Here is a 27472-nt window from a genome sequence, read left to right as displayed (position 1 = left end):
ACATGTGTTTAATGTGACATTCACACTATTGTATGAGTATTTAACAGGATTATTAATTTGTGGGACATGTGTTTAATGTGACATTCACACTATTGTATGAGTATTTAACAGGATTATTAATTTGTGGGACATGTGTTTAATGTGACATTCACACTATTGTATGAGTGTTTAACAGGATTATTACCTTATGGGACGTGTTTAATGTGACATTCACACTATTGTATGAGTGTTTAACAGGATTATTAATTTGTGGGACATGTGTTTAATGTGACATTCACACTACTGTATGGGTGTCTAACAGGATTATTGCATTATGGGACAGGTGTTTAATGTGACATTCACACTATTGTATGAGTGTTTAACAGGATTATTAATTTGTGGGACATGTGTTTAATGCAACTTTAACACTACAGTATAAGTACCTATGCAGATGGTTATGAAATATGGAGTAGATATTCAGTGTGAATTTCTTATTACTCTTGCTAATAGTTTCAAACTCAAAAATGCATTTTACTTTTATGACAAAACTGTACTCAAGGTATGAATACTGCCCCCCGCCACACCCCCACCCAACCCAACCCCCCCGCCGATTTTACAATGCCACTTTTACTATGAAATATCACATAGGGGACAATGATTTCTACAGGATTTGTTTTTACAGGGGAATTTCTCTAAATCACATTTTCATAAGGATGGATATTGAAGTTTAAATAATACACACTAAATAGGTTCAGTGTAAACATTATTGTAAATATTAATAATCTTTGGCATAATGGGGCATACCCTGTCACATTGCTTTACATTGTTTCTGTAAGAATACCTCAGGAAGACAGACTTGGGGGTGTTTGTAGGTTTGTGAAAATTGTCCGACACCTGTATGTGGTGCCGCAAAGGGCTGATACGAAGTATATAGGGACACTGATAATGAAAAATCAATAAGTTTGATCCTGAGAATTGTTATGATAACAAACATTAGCCGATACATGCACCGTAGGAAGAGGGTATGAAGTATATGGTCATAATAGTTGAGTACATTTAAGTACTGATGCAAATTGTGGGTCAGAAGCAAAGTTGTGAATGCATGAAACTTGGCAATGGCCCAAAGTGAATGAAGCCCTGTGATTATCAAACAGTGTGACGGTAACGAAGACCCACAGTTTAAGGAAATGTAAGGATAAGTAAAGATAATAATGATTTTGAATGCAATAATGTGGAAAGCACATAAACTAGGTTTTGAAACACATGATCATCCTTATGTGCCTAAATGTATCATTATTAGATATATGTATTAGATAACCAGTTAGGAAGTCACATGTCCACTCATTGAAGATACAGCTGAAAAGACAATGTTGCTTAAGATGAGAAAATAAATGATTGGCATGTACAGCTATACAACATCTCTGAAGTGTTCCAAAACTGAATGATGGTATCAGCAAGTATTGAAGCAGAATAGTGCATTGATCAACACAAGTGTGAGCTGACAAATGACGCACATGCTGTGACATCTGCCTATACACAGCTGACAAATGACGCACATGCTGTGACATCTGCCTATACACAAAGATAACACTATTGGGGTGCACCTGAATATATCTACAACATATATTAGAAGACCATCGACCCAAGATTGGATCAGATGGTCTGGAATTCCAGCCTTTGCAGCACTGGTAACTGGTGCCCCCATGTGGAAGGTGTATCCATTATAGTGATATGAATCATAACCTAACCTGAACAAAACAGCCTTAATGGTAGCAATAAAGATAGTTCTACTTAAGGTGCAACCATTGTCCATGAGTAACAGTTGATCACAAAGGAGAGTTCCAGCTAATATCCAAATACGGTGGAATTTTCTCATCACATCGCAGGGTGTGACAGCATGTGACAAAATAAATCAAAACATTTGAGAGTTCATGTAAAGAGTACGAACAAACAACATCTGAAAGTGCCAAAATTCAAAAAATGCTTGAAGCCAGTTCTGTACACTGACCTAATATTATCGGACACAGAAAAACTCAAACTCCTGCACATGTTGTGTCAAAATAGAATTCTGAATTCAAGGGGCACACAAGATCCAAAAACATTTGAACTCCATATCACAGAATGCCAGTGTGAAACCGAAGTGTTGTAAGATAGTCACGTCTTCAATGAACCCATATGATGTGCTCTTCAATGAACCCGTATGAAGTTCTGTGCCATATGATATGGACGGCTCTGTCGGTCTGTGCACCCATTTGACTTCTGAACTGTCCGCACGATATCCATAAACGTGTTTATTCCATGTCACAGAACACCAGTGGAAGAATGTGTTGTAAGATGGTCACATCCTCAATGATGTGGATGGCTGTATCGGTCTGTGCACCCATGAAACCTGAAAGCAGAATAATTGGAAAGCAGAACCAGGCAGTAGAAAGTGCTATGAAAATGTGTAGAAATAACGAAGTCAGCACTGAATTACAAACAAGAAATTCTATCGCTCAGGCAGATGTATTAAAAACATCTCACTGCCACCTATCTAAGATCCGAACAAGACTGTCCGATAAAGCCAGCTTAGCATCCTCCATTTTTGCTCCAATCCTAAAACTATGAGTCTTGAATAATTGAGGATTACAATCACATAGCAAGAGCAGTGTGGGCAAGGATTGGTTCAGCTGCTTAGTTATGTGAAACCCTTTCCTTGGTAAGGAAGCGTGGGTCCGAATGACAACCCAGCAGTTGTAAACATTGACATAGTGCATGGATAGTGCACTGGTCCTGTCATTATTTTTAAGGGTGGCCATGACACGTACGGCAATAAAGGGTACTCTTGGAGTGTTGTAGTAAACTCAACAACTAAACAATTGTCACTGATCTGAACCTGAGAGAACTGAAGTTAAATTTGGAGGTTGTCATTTCCCCTACCCACAGGAATGCCCAAAATGCAAGTTGAAATATGGACTTAAATAGAGCCACATGGAAGGCATTGTGATTGAGTCATATCAGGACAGGAATTGGCGTTTTGTATACATTATCAGTTGGTAGTCTGGCATCTGTGTGCTGTAAAAGTTTATGAAGCAATTGCAGAAGTTTGGAAGAAGAAAGGAGTTGGTTGGATCAGGGAGATATAATGTTCAGTCTGTGCACATAGCCAATAGCCATGACATAGGAAGGTTTGATAGACAGAGCATAGTGTTTTGCGAAAAGATACAAAATGAAAAGTGCCAAATTGGTACTTGAAACATGGAAAGTGCAGTGTAGTTTTATCGTTAAATCGATGTAGTGTATTCAACTGCACCTTGAAACCTCCATCGAACATGGAAAGATCACTTTATGGTAAAATGAAACAAAATTACACTCTGTTTGTTAATATTGGTAGTTCCAGAACCTATTCTGTGATTTCTTCTACTTAAGGTGGGTGGCAAATCCCTGCACTTTTTCATATCCGGGCAGTATCAATGCATAGTTATGACCACCGAGGTGAAAACAGCCTCCATTATTCTAGGTGACCGTACAATATGGCAGAAAGAAGTAGAAAAGACAGTGATATCGTGCTGACCGAACCTAGAAGATGAGAGCTGGAGGAATCAGTGAACCTTCTTTAATTTGTTAGCGATGATTCAGATGCACTATCTCCATGAACGGCAAGGACTCCACTGCATATCCATTTATTCTTTTAACAAACTTGGTTGAAGTTAGCTCAAACGCCAAATGGGTCTGAGATTATGTTGCAACTGTGACAGAAGGGGTGGCAGTTGCCTTCCCATAGTGCTGCTTTGTTGTCAAAATGGTCATCCGTCAGCAATAACTCTGGATGTCTAAAGAATAGCATGTCCGATGGATCCGTGCTTCCCTCGTGCCAATATTCCTAGAGTCAATGAAGGAGTGAATACTTTCGGCCAACATATCCATGATATTTTGCAATTCCACCACCGCGTAACTGTCAATCCATTAGGCTTTATTGAAGGTAGTTCCGGTTGCGCATGGGGGAATTTGTCTATTCTGAGAATTGGCTGATTATATCAATGTTGCTGCTACATTCCCTCCCTCCCCCCCAAAAAAAAAAACGAATTAAGCATTTCCTTTATCACCAGCTGAAATGAATGCTTTGTCTAGAAAATATTTGTCTTATATTGGGCAGAGACTAATTCTCCAGTAGTGTCAAGTCATATTTAGCCATTAATGGCGAACAAGAGGGTCGACTCTACTATAACGGCTGTCTTAATGAAGGAATTTATCTCTACAGGCTGTATGACTGATGCCCTGACACAATCATCTGATTGCTTCAGCATGACAACGTATCTAAGTTTAGTTACCAGATTGTTAACATATATTAGCTGCAATGACATCATGTCTGGGCAGAGAAACCATATTAGACAAAGACAGTCCCAGCAAGGGGCCAGAGAAGGATGCATTGTGTATTACTTAAACTACATTTAATCAATTAAATTATGATTTTTACTTTGTACCCGTGTGACTTTATATTATGACTCTACATCTTTCACTCATTGTGTGTCATCTGCCTGTCAAGATTTGCTTGTTATGAATATCATTTGTACACCTTCAGTTCATAATATTGGTCTACAGCTGTCATTTATTGTGTCATCTGGTTGTCAACAGCTGCTTGCTACCACTAAATCTGGAACCCACAGTTATGATCTAATTTCAATCATACTTGGAATATATCCAATAATCTATACACATTTTCTAAAGACATTGATAGAATCAAATAATCTATAGACACCTTCTAAGGACACTGAAAAGATCTAATAATCTATACACAACTTCTAAAGATACTGATATCATCTAATAATATGTATACACCTTATAAAGATATTGAAAAGAATTAATAATCAATACACACCTTTTAAAGACACATGCAAAGATCTAATAAATGAACAAACCTTATAATGACACTGAAAAGATCAGAGAATATATAGATGCCTTCTAAAGACACTGAAAAGATCTAATAATCTATACACATCTTATAAAGACACTGAAAAGATCTAATAATCTATACACACCTTATAAAGACACTATAAACATCTAATAATCTATACACACATTATTAAGACACTGAAAAGATCTAATAATCTATACACACATTTTAAAGACACATGAAAAGGTCTAATAATATGTACACACCTTATAAAGACACTGATAAGATCTAATAATCTATACAGACCTGAAGATACTGAAAAGATCTAATAATATACACACACCTTATAAAGACACTGAAAAGATCAAATAATCTATACACACCTTATAAAGACACTGAGAAGATCTAAAAATCTATACACACCTTCTAAAGACACTGAAAAGATCTAATATGTAAGAACCTTTCAAAGACACTGAAAAGATCTAATCTATACACACCTGAAGATACTGGAAAGATCTAATAATCTATACACACCTTATAAAGACACTGAAAAGATCTAATAATGTGTACACACCTTCTAAAGGCACTGAAAAGATCTAAGAATATGTAAACACCTTTCAAAGACACTGAAAAGTTCTAATAATCTATACACACCTTATAAAGACACTGAAAAGATCTAATAACATGTAAACACCTTCTAAAGACACTGGTAAGATCTAATAATATGTGCACACGTTATAAAGACATTGAAATAAGCTAATAATCTATACACACCTTCTAAAGACACTGAAAAGATCTAATAATCTATACACACTTTATTAAGACACTGAAAAAGATCTAATAATCTATACACACCTTCTAAAGCAGTGCTGTCCAACCCATGGGCCACATGCGGCCCGCAGGCTGATTTTGAATGAACCACCAGAACTTGCGTAGCTATATAGTTCTTGCTTTTAAGTTTTCTGCTGCAGCCCTCAACTTCAAGAAAAAACATTTTTCAGTGGCCCATGGTGTCAAAAAGGTTGGACAGCACTGTTCTAAAGATACTGAAAAGATCTAATAATATGTACACACCTTATAAAGACATTGAAAAGATCTAATAATCTATACACACATTCTGAAGACACTGAAAAGATCTAATAATCTAAACACACCTTATAAAGACACTGTAAAGATCTAATAATCTATACACACCTTTAAAGACACATGAAAAGATCTAATAAATGTACAATCCTTATAAAGACACTGAAAAAATCAAATAATCTATTCACACCTTCTAAAGACACTGAAAAGATCTAATAATATATGCACACCTTCTAAAGACACTGGTATGATCTAATAATATATACACACCATATAAAGACACTGAAAAGATCTAATAAATGTACAATCCTTATAAAGACACTGAAAAGATCAAATAATCTATACACACCTTATAAAGACACTGAAAGGATCTAATAATCTATACACACATTATAAAGACGCTGAAAAGATCTAATAATCTATTCACACCTTCTAAAGCAGTGCTTTCCAACCCGTGGGCCACATGCGGCCCGCAGGCTGATTTTGAATGACCCACCAGAACTTGTGTAGCTATATAGTTGTTGCTTTTCAGTTTTCTGCTGCGGCCCTCAGGGAGATAAAGGATTCATTTATGTTTCCTCATATGGGGCTTTATTATTAAAAATGAAACATTTATCTCCCTGACAATTTTCACATTAAAATGAATCCTTTTACCTTTTAGGAGGAGAATTACTTTCTTGCTCCATGCATGCTCCGTCAGAAAACTCCCAGAGAGGTCATCTGCCCATTACCAAACCCTCAGATGGAAAGCTCCTCAGTCCTATGTTTTCTCTTCATGGGAAAATATTTGCCGTCTCCCATTTTCCATAGACTTATTGCTGCCTGCATTGCACACTGGCCAATAGCCACAAGGAAGAAAGAGGAGACACTAGAGAATCTGATCTTCTGTGGGTGTGGTGTTTTTCAGCTGGACCATTATCACAAACTGACCCTTCATGTTAAGGACTACATCATATTTATGAGGGTCACAAGAATGGGCATCAAAGACACAACACCATCTTCAAAATTGTGCATTGGGGTCAGAGAGTTTGTCACTAACACTCTCATCAAGATCATTGGTTATCTGGGCCAGAGTCTGAAGTTTGAGTACTTCATACAGTGTCCTGAATACAATGGAGAAAGTATCAACAGTCTGATTCCTGTGTCCCTGCTCAATGAGAATGCAGAAGTATGCTGTGAACTCCATGACAATATGATTGAGTCATGCAAACTGTTGCAATTTTGGTTTGAGGATATGGTGAGTACAAGTGAAGTCCTTTAGAGATCTCCTCAATGCAAAAGTATAAAAATGTTCAAACTGAAACAGAGATATATGTTGAAATAGATATTAGACATGTAGGATAGATGTGTTTTGCCGTACCACATTGTTGATGATAAGAATATGAATTACACAAAGAGAGTTTATGTCTGCTTAAAGAGAAACATATACCCTTGTAAAATCCAAACTTGTACAGACATTAATCACTTCATAGCTGGATATCATAATAGATTTTTAAAAATGGGAGAAAAAGCAACATTAAACTCGTCATATTGCCATATTTTAAACAATATTAATATGAAGTATTATCTAAAGACTTCTTGTGATATCCTGGCTGGTGAGATAATGAACCTGGTTATGATTTGACTTGTGTTAACACAGTGAGCTTACAAAAACTTGTTGTCACTAATCTTCTTGAATAGATAACTGTTTTGACACATACTTGCCTTAATCCCATACCAAAATATGTTGGGATTTTTTTCATACTCAAAATGTGTTCTGTGGTCCCATGAGGTGCCAGTGACCAAATTGGTGATGTCGTCCAACTGACAATAAAGCCATTATTATTTAAACCTTCAGAAAATGAATGGAAATTCAAATCTTAAAGTATTTTTTCTGTCTCGTTTAAACATTTAATACACATACGAAAATGAATAGTCGGTAGAGTTAATATTGTCAGTCATCACTGCCATACACATACACCTATGTGCAAATGCTCACATGATCACAACAACATTATATAAAAACATAGACTTGGAGGTCTGGCTAGGATTTTAAAACTAGGAGTGCAGGACTCCTACTTTGGAAAAAAACAGGAATCCCTCCAGCAAAAGTTGCATTTCCTTCCCAGAAGGGTATTGGGCATACCTGAAGTGACTAAATTTCCAGATGAGTAGAACCAGTGGTTGCCATTGAGTTTAATTTTCTAACTTCTTTACACCAGTGACATATAAATCTTGTTTGTCCATTAAAGTTAGAGTGAATTATGTCAGGCAAAGGAAATGTCTTACTCCATGCACAAAGCGAAACATCACACATACTGTTCTATGTGAAATATCAGTTCTAGAAACTTCTGGTACTCTGTCAACTTGTACATCTGGGGATCTTCCACTTACTGAATTTTCTCATTGTAAATATAATCACAGATAAAATGATCATTTGATCAACACGTTTTCAACCTCAGCAGATGGTTGAAGCAGGACTGGCAAGCCCTTGAATTTGCCATCTGGTAAATGTATGCGTATGGAAGACTCCTGTATAAGTGATTTTCTGCGTCCCACGTAAAATAAATTGCTTCCAAATTGTTTCCAAGACCTCTGCCACTTCTTTAAATACATTACCCAATACCTTAGGAGAACTACTACTACCTCCAGCCCTCCCAGGCTAAAAACATTTAGCTAAAGGTCGGGCAGAGTGATGTACCCTTGGTAAAGGTATTGGCACCAAACCACATGAATATGTCAATTATTATGTCTCTCATTACATGGGACATTGCAAACATCCACTACCATGTTTTTGGAAGTTCATTCATATAAACAGACTTTCGCTTAATTTCACTGGTCAACAGTGAAATCATTACTGACTTGAAAAGGCCCTAATCTGTAGTATTTTGGTGTGCTGAACACGAATATAACCGTGAAAAATTTGTATTGGCTCTCGTTTTGAAGATATTCATATACCTCATTTTCTATGTTTCACTGTGTAAATTCCTCCAGTAGGACTGCAGCAACATCCGGAATAATGATGTAACATTGCATAATACCATCATGCTCACATCATCCACAGTTGATTGCATCATTTTCTGATGCAATGCAATACTAATGCCATGCGGCTGCTGAAGTAAGTTGACGTCAGCAGTGTACTATACATGTGTAGGCCTATTATACTAATGCCAGGCGGCTGCTGAAGCTGACGTAAGCAGTGTACTATATAAAGCCCAATCAGATAGGTTCAGCATTTAAAATATTTTAGACGTTGTGCGAGACAGTTCAAGCTACTGTTACATAAAACTTATTATTTTATCCATTTACGTACAATAAAGAACAGTAATGCCTCGAAAGTGTGTTAATACCGCGGACAATTTTTGCTATATTTGTGGGGAAGTGACATTTGCCAACCAGAAGAAAAGTATCAATTCTCAAGTGAAGAAGGCATATCATCTTTACTTCGGATGCAAGGTTGGTGACCAAGACAAGCCTTGGGCTCCGCATATATGCTGTGCTACATGTACAACACAGCTTTCACAGTGGTTGAATTGCAAAAGGTCATCAATGCCGTTTGCAGTCCCAATGGTGTGGAGAGAGCCAAGCAACCACCTAAATGACTGTTACTTCTGCTTGGTTCCTCCTCTTTCCGGCGGAATAACGAAGCGAAAGAAGTCGAGAATAGTCTACCCAAACATTCCGTCTGCATTGAGACCAGTTCCACATGGTGAGGGACTTCCTATTCCAGAACCTCCAGCAGAATATTCTCTTGATTCATCTGACGAAGACAAAGGTGAGTCGACCTGTTCTTCTCCTGGTCCATCAGCATGCAGTGATCCAGATTTTCACTGTGGTGCATCATCAACCCCACACAGAATAACACAGAAAGAACTAAATGACCTGATTCGTGATTTGGACTTATCAAAGAACAAGGCAGAATTGCTAGGATCAAGACTCCAACAATGGAATCTTCTAGAAGAAGATGTCACAATTACTGCATATCGAAAGCGCCACCAGCAATTGGAGCCTTTCTTCAGAAAGGAAAGGAATCTGATATTCTGTTCCGATATTGAGGGCCTCATGAATGCTTTAAAAATCACTCATGACCCACAAGAATGGAGACTATTTGTGGACTCTTCGAAACTGAGTCTCAAGGCTGTGCTTTTGCACAATGGAAACATTCTTCCATCTATTCCAGTAGCGTATGCTGTCCACATGAAAGAGACATACGATAACTTAAGGCAGCTACTGAATTCCATTGAGTATAACAAGTACAGCTGGCACCTCTGTGGTGATTTGAAGGTAGTTGCCCTTTTAATGGGACTGCAGCAAGGATATACAAAATACATGTGTTTCTTATGCGAGTGGGATAGCCGAGCAAGGGAAATGCACTACATGAGGAAGGAATGGACTCACAGGCAGAATGTAGCCATTGGAGAGAAGAATATCCAACACCCAGCTCTGGTTGAGGCTCAGAAAATCTTGCTACCACCCCTTCACATCAAACTAGGTTTGATGAAGAACTTCGTGAAAGCCATTGACCGGACTTTGCCAGCATTCCGATACCTGCATGAAAAATTCCCTCGACTCAGCGAAGCAAAGATTAAAGAGGGAGTTTTTGTGGGTCCTCAGATTCGAGAGCTTTTCAAAGATGACCGGTTCAACAACTTGCTGGAAGGTGACGCGAAACAAGCATGGAATGCTTTTCGCCTAGTTTCTACAAACTTCCTCGGAAATGTTAGGGCAGAAAACTATAAGGAACTAGTAGAAGACATGTTGATGAAGTATAAGAAACTTGGCTGCAATATGTCTCTAAAGATTCACTTCCTTCATTCCCATTTGGATTTCTTTCCTAGCAACTGTGGTATTGTTAGTGATGAACACGGCGAATGTTTTCATCAAGATATCGCAACAATGGAACAAAGATACCAGGGAAAATGGTCCACTACAATGCTGGCTGACTACTGCTGGACACTCCTCAGAGATGCTCCCGAACAGCTGTACAAGAGACAGGCGAAGAAATCTAAGATGTAGTCAATGACTTGATTTTTTATAGGTAGGCTATTACAGTTGACCTTTTACTATTGGAATGCATTTCGTTATGTAAACATTAATTTCTTGCAGATTACAAAAAAACTAGAGCCAATTTTGCAATTTGACTGTCATATTCGTGTTCAGCACATAAAAATTGATAAGAATTGACTAATTTTATTTCAGTAACATGACTTTTGTAAAAATTTGTTGTCCAGTGTTTTCAGAGACTTTTATGAGTGGTTATTATTGTGATCATAATATATGGATTCATTCATTGACTCAGGGTTGATTTGTACCCTTATTAAGTAAACGTTATGTGATCTGACTTCAGGACATGAGTTCCTGAAATGTCAAGGTGACCTAATTCCTGATTGGTTAGTGTAAAGCATATGACATTGTTTACAGCTTCATGCCATTCTAGGATGAATATGTATTGTCCATTTGTGTTGTGTGTTTAAAAATTAAGCATACCTAATATTAATAGCAGTCTTAGAAAATGTTTAGATGCGTTTGCTTGAGAGATTCATTTCTTTAAATCAGTCATTTATAGGAATTACATAGTGCTGAGATCACTTGGAATTAAGGTTATTTTAGAATTAATTTAATTCATTTAAAGACATTTTAGGATTATATTGATGTGATGCATCAGTACATGTATTGGTACATCATTACAGTAGTGCACATTATTTAGAATACCACTGGAACTCATTTGGAAAACTCAGTACATTTTGACTTGATATAACATTTTAGGACTATTCAGGATTTCATTCATCTTCATGGTTTGTGCTCTTATTTTTACTTAGTTTCAGAACATCTGGTTATAACAATTTGTACTGGGACAGGTAGTTCAGAAAATAGTTTTGTTTTCCCAGACAAAGATGTCTATGGAAATAAATTAGTGGTTTCATCGCCATAACTATCAATGTCTTGTATTCCATATAAATATTTATTACATAATAAATCAGAATATAGTCCACACAAATAAGAATTATATAATAATCAGAATAAAGTCCACATAAGTAAGCAGTACATAATAAATCAGAATATAGTCCACGCAAATAAGCATTACATAATAAATCAGAATAAAGTCCACATAAGTAAGCAGTACATAATAAATCAGAATATAGTCCACACAAATAAGAATTATATAATAATCAGAATAAAGTCCACATAAGTAAGCATTACATAATAAATCAGAATATAGTCCACACAAATAAGAATTATATAATAATCAGAATAAAGTCCACATAAGTAAGCAGTACATAATAAATCAGAATATAGTCCACACAAATAAAAATCATATAATAATCAGAATAAAGTCCACATAAGTAAGCATTACATAATAAATCAGAATACAGTCCACACAAATAAGAATTATATAATAATCAGAATAAAGTCCACATAAGTAAGCAGTACATAATAAATCAGAATATAGTCCACACAAATAAAAATCATATAATAATCAGAATAAAGTCCACATAAGTAAGCAGTACATAATAAATCAGAATACAGTCCACATAAATACGCATTACATATAAATCAGAATACAGTCCACATAAATACGCATTACATGATAAATCAGAATACAGTCCACATAAATACGCATTACATGATAAATCAGAATACAGTCTACACAAATAATCATCACATACTAAGCATAGAATTCACAAAATTAAGCAATCACATACTAAATTAACATATAGTCCTTTGGCAACAAATATAAAAGATACATCTTATCTTTATACTAGTTAATTTTTTCTCATGATACACTTTCTGTGCTGCAGGGGAATCCAGGAGGAAAAGGAGGAAATACAGGTAAGCAAAAGAAAGTGTAAGATGTTTCAGTCTCCTTAGCAGAAGTCTTACTATTTATTTTAGTGTTGCAGGAATGGATAAGGCAGTATTCTTTAGGCAGGTTTTCTTGTCCCAGGAATAGATAAATTAGTATTCATTTGGTAGGTCTTCTATATATATATATATATATATATATATATATATATATATATAATTCTCAGTGGTTTTGAAAGAGAGCATTCTCCATACGTTGCACATTAGATAGACAAGTAAGAGGATGCAGTGTAGATGAGGAAACTGAAAGAGCCATCTCTGTACCTTGCACATTAGATAGACAAGCAAGACGATGCAGTGTAGATTAGGAAATTGAAAGAGACCTCTAAATTTATGGATGTTAAAGCATTAAGCCTAAGTGTCCTTAAGAAAAGCTTTTGCTTTTATCAAAGAGGAAAACTTATGAAAGCACAGAAGGAACAATGACTTTTAGGGGTTAGTAGAGAATAATATTTTCTGATTGTAGCATTGTTCTCTCTAATAAAATATTTCTTGTGATAGCCATATTAGATAAATAAAATGGAATTTATCATTAGAAATTAATGTTTCCTCCAATGATTATTTCCTTACCTTCTGATAGATAAATGTAACTCACTTTTGTTATGATTCAAACTGGTAACGACCATTTATAAATGTTTCCAATAGGGTAATTGTCAGAGATGTGGTTCCCAGATTTATTTTGTGTCATATTATATTGTATCTTCCTTATTGCTTAATCTGCATGATAAAAATGTGCCTGGGAGATAATTAGGCTTAAAGTCATTTAGAACCCTAGAAGTAATATTTCTGATCCAATTTATATCAGACTTGGAATTACAGTTTGTTACATTGGAGTTCTTGACATAGTTTGCTCATCCTTAATACAAAGCATCCTGGCAGGAAGACCTTATACCTTCAAACAGTATGGCATTTATTAAAATTAAGAAGACCATTAAGTAAGATTTTATCAAAAAGCTACCAAATACAATTGGACATACTAAATATAACTCAGGGATCCAGGAACAGAGGACTTTCAGTGTGTACAACTGACATTAAACAGCATTAAAATTAAACCACATGACTGAAAATGGGGCCCCGAGTGGCCAAGTGGTCTAAAGTGCTGACCGTTACAGATCACTCCCATCTCACCTCTGTCTGTGTGGGTTCGAGTCTCAGGTTCGGCCAATGTGGGTATGCAAGAAAGCTTGCCAGTAGCTTCTTGTGGCTCAGTTTTTCTTTCCGGGGTTTTCCCTGGTTCTTCCTCCACCATTAATACTGGCTGCCATGTATAGCCTATCTTGTGCTGAAAAATGGCATTAAACCCCACAACAACAACAACAATATGACTGAAAACAAAAACAGCCCAAAAACTTCAATCAGTTGATTCACAATTATTTCTCAAGAGAATTTTACAAATCTGTCGTAAGACCCTTGTGTAATGGGCTCGAATTTTGTGCTCGTGATGTCCATCCATACGATATGACCACATTTAATTCAATATAAAAACATGTAAATGACATTTGAAGAACTGAGCAACATAATTACGCTAACTCTTGCAGAAAGCACCCCAACATTAAGGGTTTTCACATTTCTAGAAATGATCACAAGTCAGTGTTGCTAAACAGAAGTAACAGCTTAAAAGGATTTGTTCTCAGAAACTGTTCAACAGAAATTGACTACGTTTGTCAGAAAATAATCTAGTATCAACAGCTTTATGCATAAATTACTTATACAGAGCTGTCAAATATGGCTATCGTTATGAAAATTGAACAACGCTTTAAAAAGCTTCTCATAATCACCCAACACAATTTGTGCAAATTTTACTAAATTTATTATATCATAAGGGGCTTTTAAGTTTATGTTATTAAACTAAGAGACTAACTTTGAAATAGTTATTGGTATAACAATTGCAATCAGCAGATGAAATTTCAATAGAAAACATGCTACTGACAGAATTTCTAGACCAACTGAACCCCGGCCGAGTCATACCAAAGACTTCCAAAAATGGTACTAACAGCTGCCTTTGCTATGTGCTCAGCATTAAGAGGTTATTGTTAGGACTGGTCAGTCTGTTAGAGATTATGTAGTTAAGATTTGTATATTTCTATGTTGTCATTTAGTGTTGTACCCTACATTAGTGTCCTATCTTTATAGTGATTTTAGTAATTTGTTTTCCATCACCCTTTTGTTTCCATTCTATAGTGTCAAACACCCTCCTTCAGCTTTAGTGAAGAAACTTAGTAGATTTATGTATTATTGTTCAAGCATGACTTGTGTACTTTATTGGGGGTTTCATATTCATCAGCTTGGTGAAGTGTCAATATTTTAAGTTTTCCATCAAATCTCCTTTCCACTCTTTAATGTCTGAGTAGTAACTCTACATTTCTATCACAAGATCCAAAGCCAATTTCACCATTGTATACTTTTGATGACCTCATCACAGTAGACATTTTACAAAATGTCTCTAAATTTGTTTGTTAAATCTTCAATGTAAGTTGCACTTTTAAGCTCAATAGATAACTGAGTAGCTTGTTGTAATGTGAGATCTCTTCGTGTGTAAGATATGTTTCTTTAAGTTATAGCTGACTAGCTTGTTTTATTGATAGATATGTCTTTGTGTGTATTAATGCAGCACATTCATCAGTAGTTGACTAGCATGCATGGATAGATATATCTCATTGTTTAAGACATCGCTCTCTTCAGGTCATAGATGACTAGCTTGTTGTAGCAATAAATAAATCTATTTTTCTTTAAGACACCATTTTCTTATTCAGCTAAACAAGACCTGATCCTGCCTCAAGTCCAAGATCTGAGAGCTAGAACATTGAAAATTCCAGGTAAACCTTATCAGTCAAAAAGTATCAATTGTCTTCTTCTGTATGAATTAAATACTGTACTGATCATTTAATAGTTAGCATATATGGCTTTATGGTTCTGTATCCATATATGGTCATGTGCTGTCCATCATGCATCTGGCTTTATGGTATTGTCCTCTATCCATATATGGTTATGTGCTGTCCATCATGCATCTGCTTTTATGGTATGGTTTTGTATCCATATATGGTTATGTGCTGCCCATCATGCATCTGGTTTAATGGTGTTGTTCTGTATCCATATATGGTTGCATGCTGTCCATCATGCATCTGGTTTTATGGTATGGTTTTGTATCCATATATGGTTATATGTTGTCCATCATGCATCTGGTTTTATGGTATGGCTTTGTATCCATATATGGTTATATACTGTTCATCATACATCTGGCATTATGGTATGGTCCTGCGTCCAAGGACTTATTTCTGTCAGATTAAAACAAAATTACGAATACCCACTTTCCATCTATAAATTAGCATCATGTCACAAATTCACAAAGTTTGAAATCTGCCCCTCCTTGGCAATTCCATACTAATAATTGTATGCCATCACTATGTTCAGACTCTGATATGTCAATATAAAGGAGATATTCTCAAACTGTTCCTCCTGTATAAATTAAATACTGATCATTTAATAATCACTTTTATGTGAAGGTTTTATGTTGCTTTATTTCTTGTCTTCTTTTTCTTTTATTAAACTTTCGGTTTATCCCACTGGGAAATATGTTAAATTTAATTATGATGGTGGCTACTTTGTGTTCAAACCTTACCACTGATAGACCTTAAAAAGATGAAAGGACCATCAAGGTGATATGTGTATCTAGGATATGTCAAATTGTAGGCTGTGTATCATGAATCATATCAATACTCACTTTTGTATCATTTCGCCAAGTAAATAGATTAATCTCATCAAGCTGTTGGCTGACTTTAATTATGATCGAGACATGCATATATCTTTGAGTTGGTCTTGTGCTGGATATAGAGATTTTAAATCACTTTTGAGACTGTTGCTAATTTGCTGTTGATCAAATTTGTTAAATAGGCCTTCGCCATCACATTATTGGTTGAGAATCATTGCGACTGAAACTCAAGCACATTATTTGATATGATGTGAACTTGTATCTGATAGACTGTGCCTGTTAACAATATATCAAGCATCAGATTGATGTGATGGCATTTGATTGACTGAGGTTGTTAACAATATATCAACTACCTGATTGATGTGATGGCATTTGATTGACTGAGGTTGTTAACAATATAGCAAGTACCTGATTGATTTGATGGCATCTAATTGGCTGAGGTTGTTAACAATATATCAAGTACCTGATTGATGTGATGGCATATGATTGACTGAGGTTGTTAACAATATATCAAGTACCTGATTGATGTGATGGCATTTGATTGACTGAGCTTGTTAACAATGAATAAAGCATCTTGTTGACTGAGTTTGTCAGCATATAGCAACTGTATATCTGATTATGTTTTAATTAAGTTGCAGGTCATTGTTTTTATTTGAAAACAAATTGGCTGCTCATACAGTCCAGGTTCAATCCTCTACTGTTCAGTGATTACTTTAAAACTATACCAAGTTTGAGACTGATTTATTGTAAAACAAATAAAGATCACTCCACATTGCAAGTAAAATAATCACATTTACAACTAAATGCTCAGAATGCAGATTGAAAATTCTCAACTGTTCAACTTAAAAATCGTAATTTGAGAATTGAAAATGACATCAGCACTTTCTAATGTTTCATTAGTTCATCATTTTTCACCTACCAGATAGTTGGAACATGCAGTTTAATTCATAATCCTTTTATAATTGCATGACTGCTGGTTCCTACATTAAGTCGCTACCTGTGTAGCTGACATACTATAATAGACAAGTGTTACATATTACCTGTACATGTGATTTGTGTGGCTGACATCCTATAATAGCAAGTGTAAGAAATTACATGTACAGTTGACCTCAACTAATGGTATGTGACTGGAAGAATGTGTACATGCAAATAGATATAGGACATTTAGTTTGCAGTAAAAGCGCTGTCAGTGGTACTGTCATAAATGCATGTATGTTTTAGGTATTATTAATTGAAAAGCTGTCAGTGGAATGACAGTATAAATCCTTTATCCGACAAGTTACTGACTTTAAATTTAAAGACATTGTTCAGCATGTGTTACACAGGAAAACCATAAGTAAATTTTAGTCCTGTCAGTATGAAAACACATGGTTTAGCATGCTAGAAACCATGAATCTAAAAATCAGTTTGATTCAAGTCAATATATAAAGACATGGTTTATCATGCTACAAACCATGAATCTAAAAATCAGTTTCTTTCCAGTCAATATATAAAGACTTGGTTTAGCATGCTACAAACCATGAATCTAAAAATCAATTTTATTTCAGTCAAAATATAAAGACATGGTTTAGCATGCTAGAAAAACCATGAATCTAAAAATCAGTTTGATTCAAGTCAATATATAAAGACATGGTTTAGCATGCTACAAACCATGAATCTAAAAATCAGTTTCATTCCAGTCAATATAAAGACATGGTGTAGCATACTACAAACCATGAATCTAAAAGTCAGTTTGACTCAAGTCAATATATAAAGACATGGTTTAGCATGCTACAAACCATGAATCTAAAAATCAGTTTCTTTCCAGTCAATATGTAAAGACATGGTTTAGCATGCTAGAAAAACCATGAATCTAAAAATGAGTTTGATTCAAGTCAATATATAAACACATGGTTTAGCATGCTACAAACCATGAATCTAAAAATCAGTTTCATTCCAGTCAATATGTACATGGTTTACCATGCTACAAACCACGAATCTAAAAATCAGTTTGATTCCAGTCAATATATAAAGAGATGGTTTAGCATTCTACAAACCATGAATCTAAAAATCAGTTTCATTCCAGTCAATATATAAAGACATGGTTGAGCATGCTACAAACCATGAATCTAAAAATCAGTTTCATTCCAGCCATTGTATAAAAACATGGTTTAGCATGCTAGAAACCATGAATCTAAAAATCAGTTTGATTCAAGTCAGTATATAAAGACATGGTTTAGCATGCTACAAACCATGAATCTTAAAATCAGTTTCATTCCAGTTAAAATATAAAGACATGGTTTAGCGTGCTACAAATCTAAAAATCTGTTTCATTCCAGTCAATATATAAAGACATGGTCTAGCAGGCTTCAAATAGTGATTTATTAAGTCAGTTTGAGTCCAGGTATATGTGATATTTAAAGTCATACACACAGCTTTCTTCAGGTAATATGTAAAGTCATACACTCGGCCATCTTCAGGTAATATGTAAAGTCACACACTCAGCCATCTTCAGGTAATATGTAAAGTCATACACTTAGCCATCTTCATGTAATATGTAAAGTCATACATTCAGCCATCTTCAGGTAATATGTAAAGTCATACACTCAGCCATCTTCAGATAATGAATTTCAGTGTATAGCCTGAGGAATAAGCCGCAAATTACTGTTTTGAGTTATGGTAAAAAGATCTGAATGTTACTGAATAAACTTCTGCATTTCTGTAATATATTTGAATTTGCCTTAGATAAAAATTTTGCTTTTGTCAACATCTGTCTTGAAGTCTGCAGTCATTTGTATCTGTCATTTGTTGGGGCCCGAGTGGCTGAGTGGTCTAAAGCACTGACCGTTACAGATCACTGCCATCTCACCTCTGTCTGTGGGGGTTCGAGTCTCGGATTTGGCCAATATGGTTATGTGGGAAAGCTTGCCAGTAGCTTCTCGCGGGTCGATGGTTCTTTCCAGGAGTTTCACAGGTTCTTCCTCCACCATTTATACTGGCTGCCATGTATAGCCTATCTTGTGCTGACAAATGGTGTTAAACCCTACAACAACAACAACAACAACTGTGATTTGTTCAAGGTAGTAACCAAATTATTATGCCTCAGTGACCTAAATTTGTAATGGTCGCTAAACTTTTCAACCTCTTGCTACTATTGGATACAACAGTATGATAGGTGTTTGGAGTGATGATATAGCAGAATTTCTGATCAAGATCAAATTAGCATGCATATGTAAAATTATGTGTGCAGGAATGCCTTCTTCAAACCTTAAATTGTAGTGTCAGATTTTAGTGTGTAAGCTTATATGGAATTTTGTTTACAGGAGTGCCTTGTTCTGACCCTAAATTGTTGTGCCAGATTCTAAACAAATCACAGCAAGCTGCTTCTTCCAGCCAAGCTACATTGGAAGTAAATTGTCAATCAGTGGGGCTGGAACTACATGATAAAACACCCGCTAATGGGAACTGCTTTTTTGAGGCTGTCTCCAGTCAGCTTCAGCGATTAAATTGTGGTGTACAAAAATCCCCACAACAGCTACGCCAGGAGGTAGTTGCCTTCATGAGGACTAATCAAGTACTGCGTGTAAGTAAAACTGTATGCTGTCTGATCCACAGTGGGGAATTTGAAAAACTTTTTTACCTTTCTTGAGAAACACGTTAAAGGCTTAATGAAAAGAAGCTGTAGGCAATATGGGAAATCATGTTAAAGGCACTTCTTTTATGGCTGTGTTGCATCACAAATGTATCCATTCTCAGCTTACAATCAAAGAACATGCACACACACGTTTCTGTCATAGGAATCCAGAATGACTGTGTACAGATGAGAATTAATTACTTGGTCGACATGTGGGTGTGACCACTATGCATAGGTGCATGTACCATTGACTCTGTCGCATGATTTCTGGTGGTGTTGTGCATGATCAAGACTGTATAGGGGCATATGCTTACAGGAAAGGTGGTGGATGCCACTTACCTGCAGAGCTGGATCCTAATGTGTGTGTATATTAAGAGCGGGATGTATACATGCACACACTTTGAAAATATTTATGTCTGTTAAATACCTGCCTTGTTCTTAAAGTATAAGAGTAGAAAACATTAAAGAAAATTCAGTTATATTAGTCATACGGTTTGTTAATGATCCATTGTGGAAAGATATTGAGTCATTAAGAAGCTCGTTTGGTCAGGCAGGCACTTGATTCTAGTGAAATGTATCACTCCATACAAGATCTGCATGTGAGTTTCGACTTTTATTGTGTGAGTTTGTAACTTACTGAGCAATAAACTTTCAGCAATCATATCCAGGTAACACACCATGCAATCAATGACCATGACAACCTTTCATAGTAGTTTCCTATAACGTACATGAGGAAATAAATATAGAAACATTTATTGACTTTATGACAGAATTATGTTTGCATTGTATGTACATTGATCACTGAGAACACAAATTAATCAGAGATGGTGTAATAAAACACCATCATCCTTGTCTTATTATGATGAATTTAATACCAATTTTTATCAGCTAACCTAGTACTTAAGGGAATATTTCTCTCCTACTCAGGCATCTGAAGGCACCATACATTTGGATGGTTTCATCTACAATGAAACATACGATGATTACTGTACACGAATGGCGAGGGATGGAGAATGGGCAGACCATGTGGTGGTGGTTGCAATGGCTAGGAAACTACAAATGGATATTTTCATTGTAACAAGCTCACCATCATCAGGCCCTGATGACATCATCGTGTGGGTTGTTGGACAGACAGGTTTTCAGGGGACGCCCATTCTCCTAGGGCACATCTGGGAGTCACATTATCTATCATTACAACCCATAGGTAAGATTCAAAGTAACTAGAATGTATATTTAGTTCTGTTTAAATCCTGTTGTTAAGGAGTAGAGTAGTTAAGTAATGGAATAAATTGGTAATTTCTTATTATTTGGTTTGAATAATAATGATTTTATTGTCATATTCCTTTGAAATACAAATAAAGGCATCTTAAATCAGTCAACAGCAAGTTGTCTCGGAGGACATGCAGTATGTCATAGAGATCATATATCATACTGTACTCAAGAATGCAGTCTGACATAGAGATTGTATATCATACTGTACTCAAATTATGCAGTCTGTCGTAGAGACGATACATCATACTGTACTCAAGAATGATGTGTGTCATAGAGATTGTGTATCATACTGTACTTGAAACATACGTTCTATCATACCAACATAAAGTGGTCTCGCAAAAGATGCAGTCTGTCAAAGAGATTATTCATCATACTGTACTCAAGAATGCATTCTGTCAAAGAGATCATATATCATACTGTACTCAAGAATGCAGTCTGACATAGAGATTGTATATCATACTGTACTCAACTTATGCAGTCTGTCGTAGAGATGATACATCATACTGTATTCAAGAATGATGTGTCATAGAGATTGTATATCATACTGTACTTGAGACATGCTTTCTATCATAGAGATCATATGAAGAAAGACCACCTAAATCTACCAACAGAAAGTGGTCTCGCAAAACATTCAGTCTGTCATAGAGATCATACATCATATTGTACTCAAGAATGCAGTCTGTCATAGAGATCATATATCATACTGTACTCAAAACATGCAGTCTGTCATAGAGATCATGTATCATACTGTACTCAAAAATGCTTTCTGTCATAGAGATCATATATCATACTGTACTCAAAAATGCAGTCTGTCATAGAGATTATATATCATACTGTACTCAAGAATGCAGTCTGTCATAGAGATCATATATCATACTGTACTCAAAACATGCAGTCTGTCATGGAGATCATACATCATACTGTACATAACATAGTTGACCCATCTATGAAAGGACAAAACTGAGTAACACAGAGCATTTTAAATGGACAATGTACATCAGTAAATAGTCTGATATTAACTGCTACCAGGAATGATATTTGTATATCATATTTAGCAGCAAACAAGAGCATGTGACCTGAGTATCATGCATGGTGGTCAGATAAACACCACTTAAAGAAAAACCCTTTACTTCTTCCTGATACTAAGAAAGGATTGCAGAAAATGAACTAACTGAATGGAAAACCAACTTAATCTACCAAACCAATTGGTCTGGACAAGGCATTTTGCCTTAACATCCATAATTACAAAAGATTCTAATCTAATTTGATTTGGAGTATAAATTACTGCATAGAGTTCTTGCCAGAAACACTCTTCTAGAAACAGTCGGAAATAGCAAATAATGACAAATATTCTTTTTGTATGGAACATTAATTCAGTTTTGGGGGATTGTGCAACAGCTTTTGAAGGATTTAACAGGGTTCAAAACCGACCTCAAAAATAGGAAAAGGCCTCAAATTTAACTGTTAGCCTAAAACAAACTTACATTAGCCTCAAGATTTAACTTTGCTTGATGTTAGCCTTAAAAAAGACTTACAAACCAACCATTGATTGTTTTTTAAGTATCTTATAGTTGTTATCTTAGAGTTTTGTTACGCGACTATAATGTACATCTAGTGATTTGAAGCATGAAGCAGTATTTGATAGTAAGGTTGCTAATGTTAAATGATGGTTTCTGGCATAGAGGATGCTTACGTTTTAGCATTGCTGTTGACAGTGCGAGTCAGACACATTTCCAAAACCAGCCTTTGTGCATTGGCAGATTCATTTAGAGCCATATTATATGTGCTTTTCGTTCGTGAAGTTTTACTTCTACTGTTGTACATTTGATCATTTTAGCAACTTATGGGTGGGTAAGGTGACCTTAAAAATTGCCTTAATGCCATTAAGAAACATCAAATTATACTTAAATTGTGTGCCTTGCTGTTGCTGTGAAGCCAGGATTTAAGCCAGTGAATTTGAAATAAGACTAATTTCTTGTATACCTTATCTTAAGAGAATAATTGTAGCTTTGTTAGAGTCAGGCATTGCAATTAATTTTATATTTCTCATATCTAAAAGTTACATATATTTTGTGTCATGAAACAAAACTTGTGTTTGTGTGTATGCATATATGTGTGTGTGTATATATATATATATATATATATATATATATATGTATATATATGATAGTTCCTGAGATGGGTAGGGGAGCTATCCATGGCTACCAATGTAAGGGAAATATTTAAAAAAAGAAAATTGTCTTGTGAGTGTGTATTTAGAGAGAAATCAAGAATGCTTTTGTGTGTTTTTGTGAGAATAAAAACATCATGCTGTACATTCAAATGCATTAGAATGTCATAGGAATGATTGTAAAAGTGTACATTCAAATGCATAAGAATCTCATAGGAATGATTGTAAAAGTGTGCATTCAAATGCATTAGAATGTCATAGGAATGATTGTAAAAGTGTACATTCAAATGCATAAGAATGTCATAGGAATGATTGTAAAATTGTACATTCAAATGCATAAGAATGTCATAGGAATGATTGTAAAAGTGTACATTCAAATGCATAAGAATGTCATAGGAATGATTGTAAAAGTGTACATTCAAATGCATAAGAATGTCATAGGAATGATTGTAAAAGTGTACATTCAAATGCATAAGAATGTCATAGGAATGATTGCAAAAGTGTACATTCAAATGCATAAGAATGTCATAGGAATGATTGCAAAAGTGTACATTCAGATGCATAAGAATGTCATAGGAATGATTGTAAAAGTGTACATTCAAATGCATAAGAATGTCATAGGAATGATTGTAAAAGTGTACATTCAAATGCATAAGAATGTCATAGGAATGATTGTAAAAGTGTACATTCAAATGCATAAGAATGTCATAGGAATGATTGTAAAAGTGTACACTCAAATGCATAAGAATGTCATAGGAATGATTGTAAAAGTGTACACTCAAATGCATAAGAATGTCATAGGAATGATTGTAAAAGTGTACATTCAAATACATAAGAATGTCATAGGAATGATTGTAAAAGTGTACATTCAAATGCATTACAATGTCATAGGAATGATTGTAAAAGTGTACATTCAAATGCATTACAATGTCATAGGAATGATTGTAAAAGTGTACACTCAAATGCATAAGAATGTCATAGGAATGATTGTAAAAGTGTACAGTCAAATGCATGAGAATGTCATAGGAATGATTGTAAAAGTGTACATTCAAATGCATAAGAATGTCATAGGAATGATTGTAAAAGTGTACATTCAAATGCATGAGAATGTCATAGGAATGATTGTAAAAGTGTACATTCAAATACATAAGAATGTCATAGGAATGATTGTAAAAGTGTACATTCAAATGCATTACAATGTCATAGGAATGATTGTAAAAGTGTACATTCAAATGCATAAGAATGTCATAGGAATGATTGTAAAAGTGTACACTCAAATGCATAAGAATGTCATAGGAATGATTGTAAAAGTGTACAGTCAAATGCATGAGAATGTCATAGGAATGATTGTAAAAGTGTACAAATGCATGAGAATGTCATAGGAATGATTATAAAAGTGTACATTCAAATGCATGAGAATGTCATAGGAATGATTGTAAAAGTGTACATTCAAATGCATGAGAATGTCATAGGAATGATTGTAAAATTGTACATTCAAATGCATCAGAATGTCATGGGAATGATTGTAAAAGTGTACATTCAAATGCATGAGAATGTCATAGGAATGATTGTAAAAGTGTACATTCAAATGCATAAGAATGTCATAGGAATGATTGTAAAAGTGTACATTCAAATGCATTAGAATGTCACAGGAATGATTGTAAAAGTGTACATTCAAATGCATGAGAATGTCACAGGAATGATTGTAAAAGTGTACATTCAAATGCATGAGAATGTCACAGGAATGATTGTAAAAGTGTACATTCAAATGCATGAGAATGTCACAGGAATGATTGTAAAAGTGTACATTCAAATGCATGAGAATGTCACAGGAATGATTGTAAAAGTGTACATTCAAATGCATGAGAATGTCACAGGAATGATTGTAAAAGTGTACATTCAAATGCATAAGAATGTCACAGGAATGATTGTAAAAGTGTACATTCAAATGCATTAGAATGTCATAGGAATGATTGTAAAAGTGTACATTCAAATGCATTAGAATGTCCTAGGAATGATTGTAAAAGTGTACATTCAAATGCATAAGAATGTCGTAGGAATGATTGTAAAAGTGTACATTCAAATGCATAAGAATGTCATAGGAATGATTGTAAAAGTGTACATTCAAATGCATAAGAATGTCATAGGAATGATTGTAAAAGTGTGAATAAGTATCAAACAATGAAAATAAGCATCATAATATTATTTGTGGAGACTTTAACAAAGACCAGGAGATATATAACCTGGTATGTGGATCATGACTGGTTGGTGTATAAAATCAAGATAGAGATATCTGCAACATTTGGACCATGTTATACAGTCAAGGTAGACATATGTGCAACAAGTGGACCATGGTTGGTCAATGTGTATAGAATCAAGGTAGATATGTGGACCATGGTTGGTCAGTGTGTATAAAATCAAGGTAGAGATATGTGCAACATGTGGACCATGTTATACAGTCATGGTAGACATATGTGCAACAAGTGGACCATGGTTGGTCAATGTGCATAAAATCAAGGTAGACATGTGCAACAAGCGAACCATGGTTGGTCAATGTGTATAAAATCAAGGTAGACATGTGCAACAAGTGGACTATGGTTGGTGTGTGTGTATAAAATCATGGTAGAGATATGTGCAACAAGTGAACCATGGTTGGTCAATGTGTATAAAATCAAGGTAGACATGTGCAACAAGTGGACTATGGTTGGTGTGTGTATATAAAATCATGGTAGAGATATGTGCAACAAGTGGACCATGGTTGGTCAATGTGTATAGAATCAAGGTAGATAAGTGGACCATGGTTGGTCAGTTTGTATAAAATCATGGTAGAGATATGTGCAACATGTGGACCATGTTTGGTCAATGTGCATAAAATCAAAATAGAGATATGTGTAGTATATTGACCATGGTTAGTGTGTATAAAATCAGGCTATAAATATATATAATATGCAGACCATAGTTGGTCATTGTGTGTAAAATCAGTATATATATATATATATATATATATATATATATATATATATATATATATATATATATATCGGTAGAGGTATCATAGCATTTCTCATATTGTCTTTTTTTCAAAACTGTTTTCACATCGGGGTTCCTTGCTTGACATGAATGGATGTAAATAAACTAAGTTTGATTGGTACATTGGTCCCTGAAACAAGCATCCTGTTGTTATTTGAAACTTGCCTCAAGAAAGGTTTACAAATGTGTGTTTAATGCCAGCTACCCAAATAAAAAACAAAAATGTCTTATTCCCAGCATAGTTCGTCTTCAGATGACAGTTTTGTTTTGCAGATACTGTTTAATAAACATGATGAAGGCAGTCTATTTTTAACATTTGGAAATGGATCAGATTATTGGAGTTCGGAAAGTGTTAGTGGAGATACAAGTGACTTCGAACCTGAAAATGGTGTTACAAGGTGGATGAACAAAAATAGGTGGCATGCCGATCACCCACTATTTCAGCAGTATTTAAAAAAATAATGTAGGAAAGGCAAAATAACAAGCCAAATTCTAATACAGAAAATTAACAGTAGAGTGCAATTTTCATTTTTTTCCTCAAGCAGTTTAGCCATGCAGCATCTTGTACTACAAACCAATATAGCCCTAGAATAAGGTTTAATATAAATTTAATAGGTCTCTAAAATTTGGAGTAAGAAGTAAAGAAGTTTATTTGATCAAAATATCTCTGTATGAGTAAGCAAACTATGATGTTAATGGACTCGAGTAATGAACTTGTTAGATCATTTTTTATGAGCAAAATCTGGGCATCTTTATATGATAATCCAGCATCTAACTGGCTGTGCAGACCCTGTGCATAGTTACATGGTCATGCTGCATCTGATTTGCTGAGCTTCAGCCACTAATAATAAGATATTCCTGCAGCTGATGGTAGAGTTTAAAGCTATTATCACATACATC

The 27472-nt window shown here is 35.1% G+C and overlaps 1 protein-coding gene across 7 annotated transcripts in view; it reads left to right on the top strand.

Moving 5' to 3' along the window:
• Positions 1-27472, top strand: part of LOC149774796 (uncharacterized) — a 106300-nt gene that overhangs the window by 65759 nt on the left and 13069 nt on the right. For all 7 annotated transcript variants that reach the window (XR_016416765.1, XR_016416764.1, XR_016416763.1 and 4 more), the window contains 5 exons: positions 6597-7172; positions 12715-12745; positions 15532-15594; positions 19790-20049; positions 21028-21304. Coding sequence is in view for 4 of the 7 variants with exons in the window: in XM_089944910.1 (XP_089801036.1) it covers positions 6597-7172; positions 12715-12745; positions 15532-15594; positions 19790-20049; positions 21028-21304 (1207 nt within the window). In the remaining 3 variants the exon portion in view is untranslated. The remainder of the gene's footprint in view (positions 1-6596; positions 7173-12714; positions 12746-15531; positions 15595-19789; positions 20050-21027; positions 21305-27472) is intronic.

The sequence above is a fragment of the Sinohyriopsis cumingii genome, unplaced genomic scaffold, assembly GCF_028554795.1.
Source record: "Sinohyriopsis cumingii isolate HCF-2022 unplaced genomic scaffold, ASM2855479v2 utg000160l, whole genome shotgun sequence".
NCBI lineage: Eukaryota > Metazoa > Mollusca > Bivalvia > Unionida > Unionidae > Sinohyriopsis > Sinohyriopsis cumingii.
This window is presented reverse-complemented; position numbering and strand designations above follow the sequence as displayed.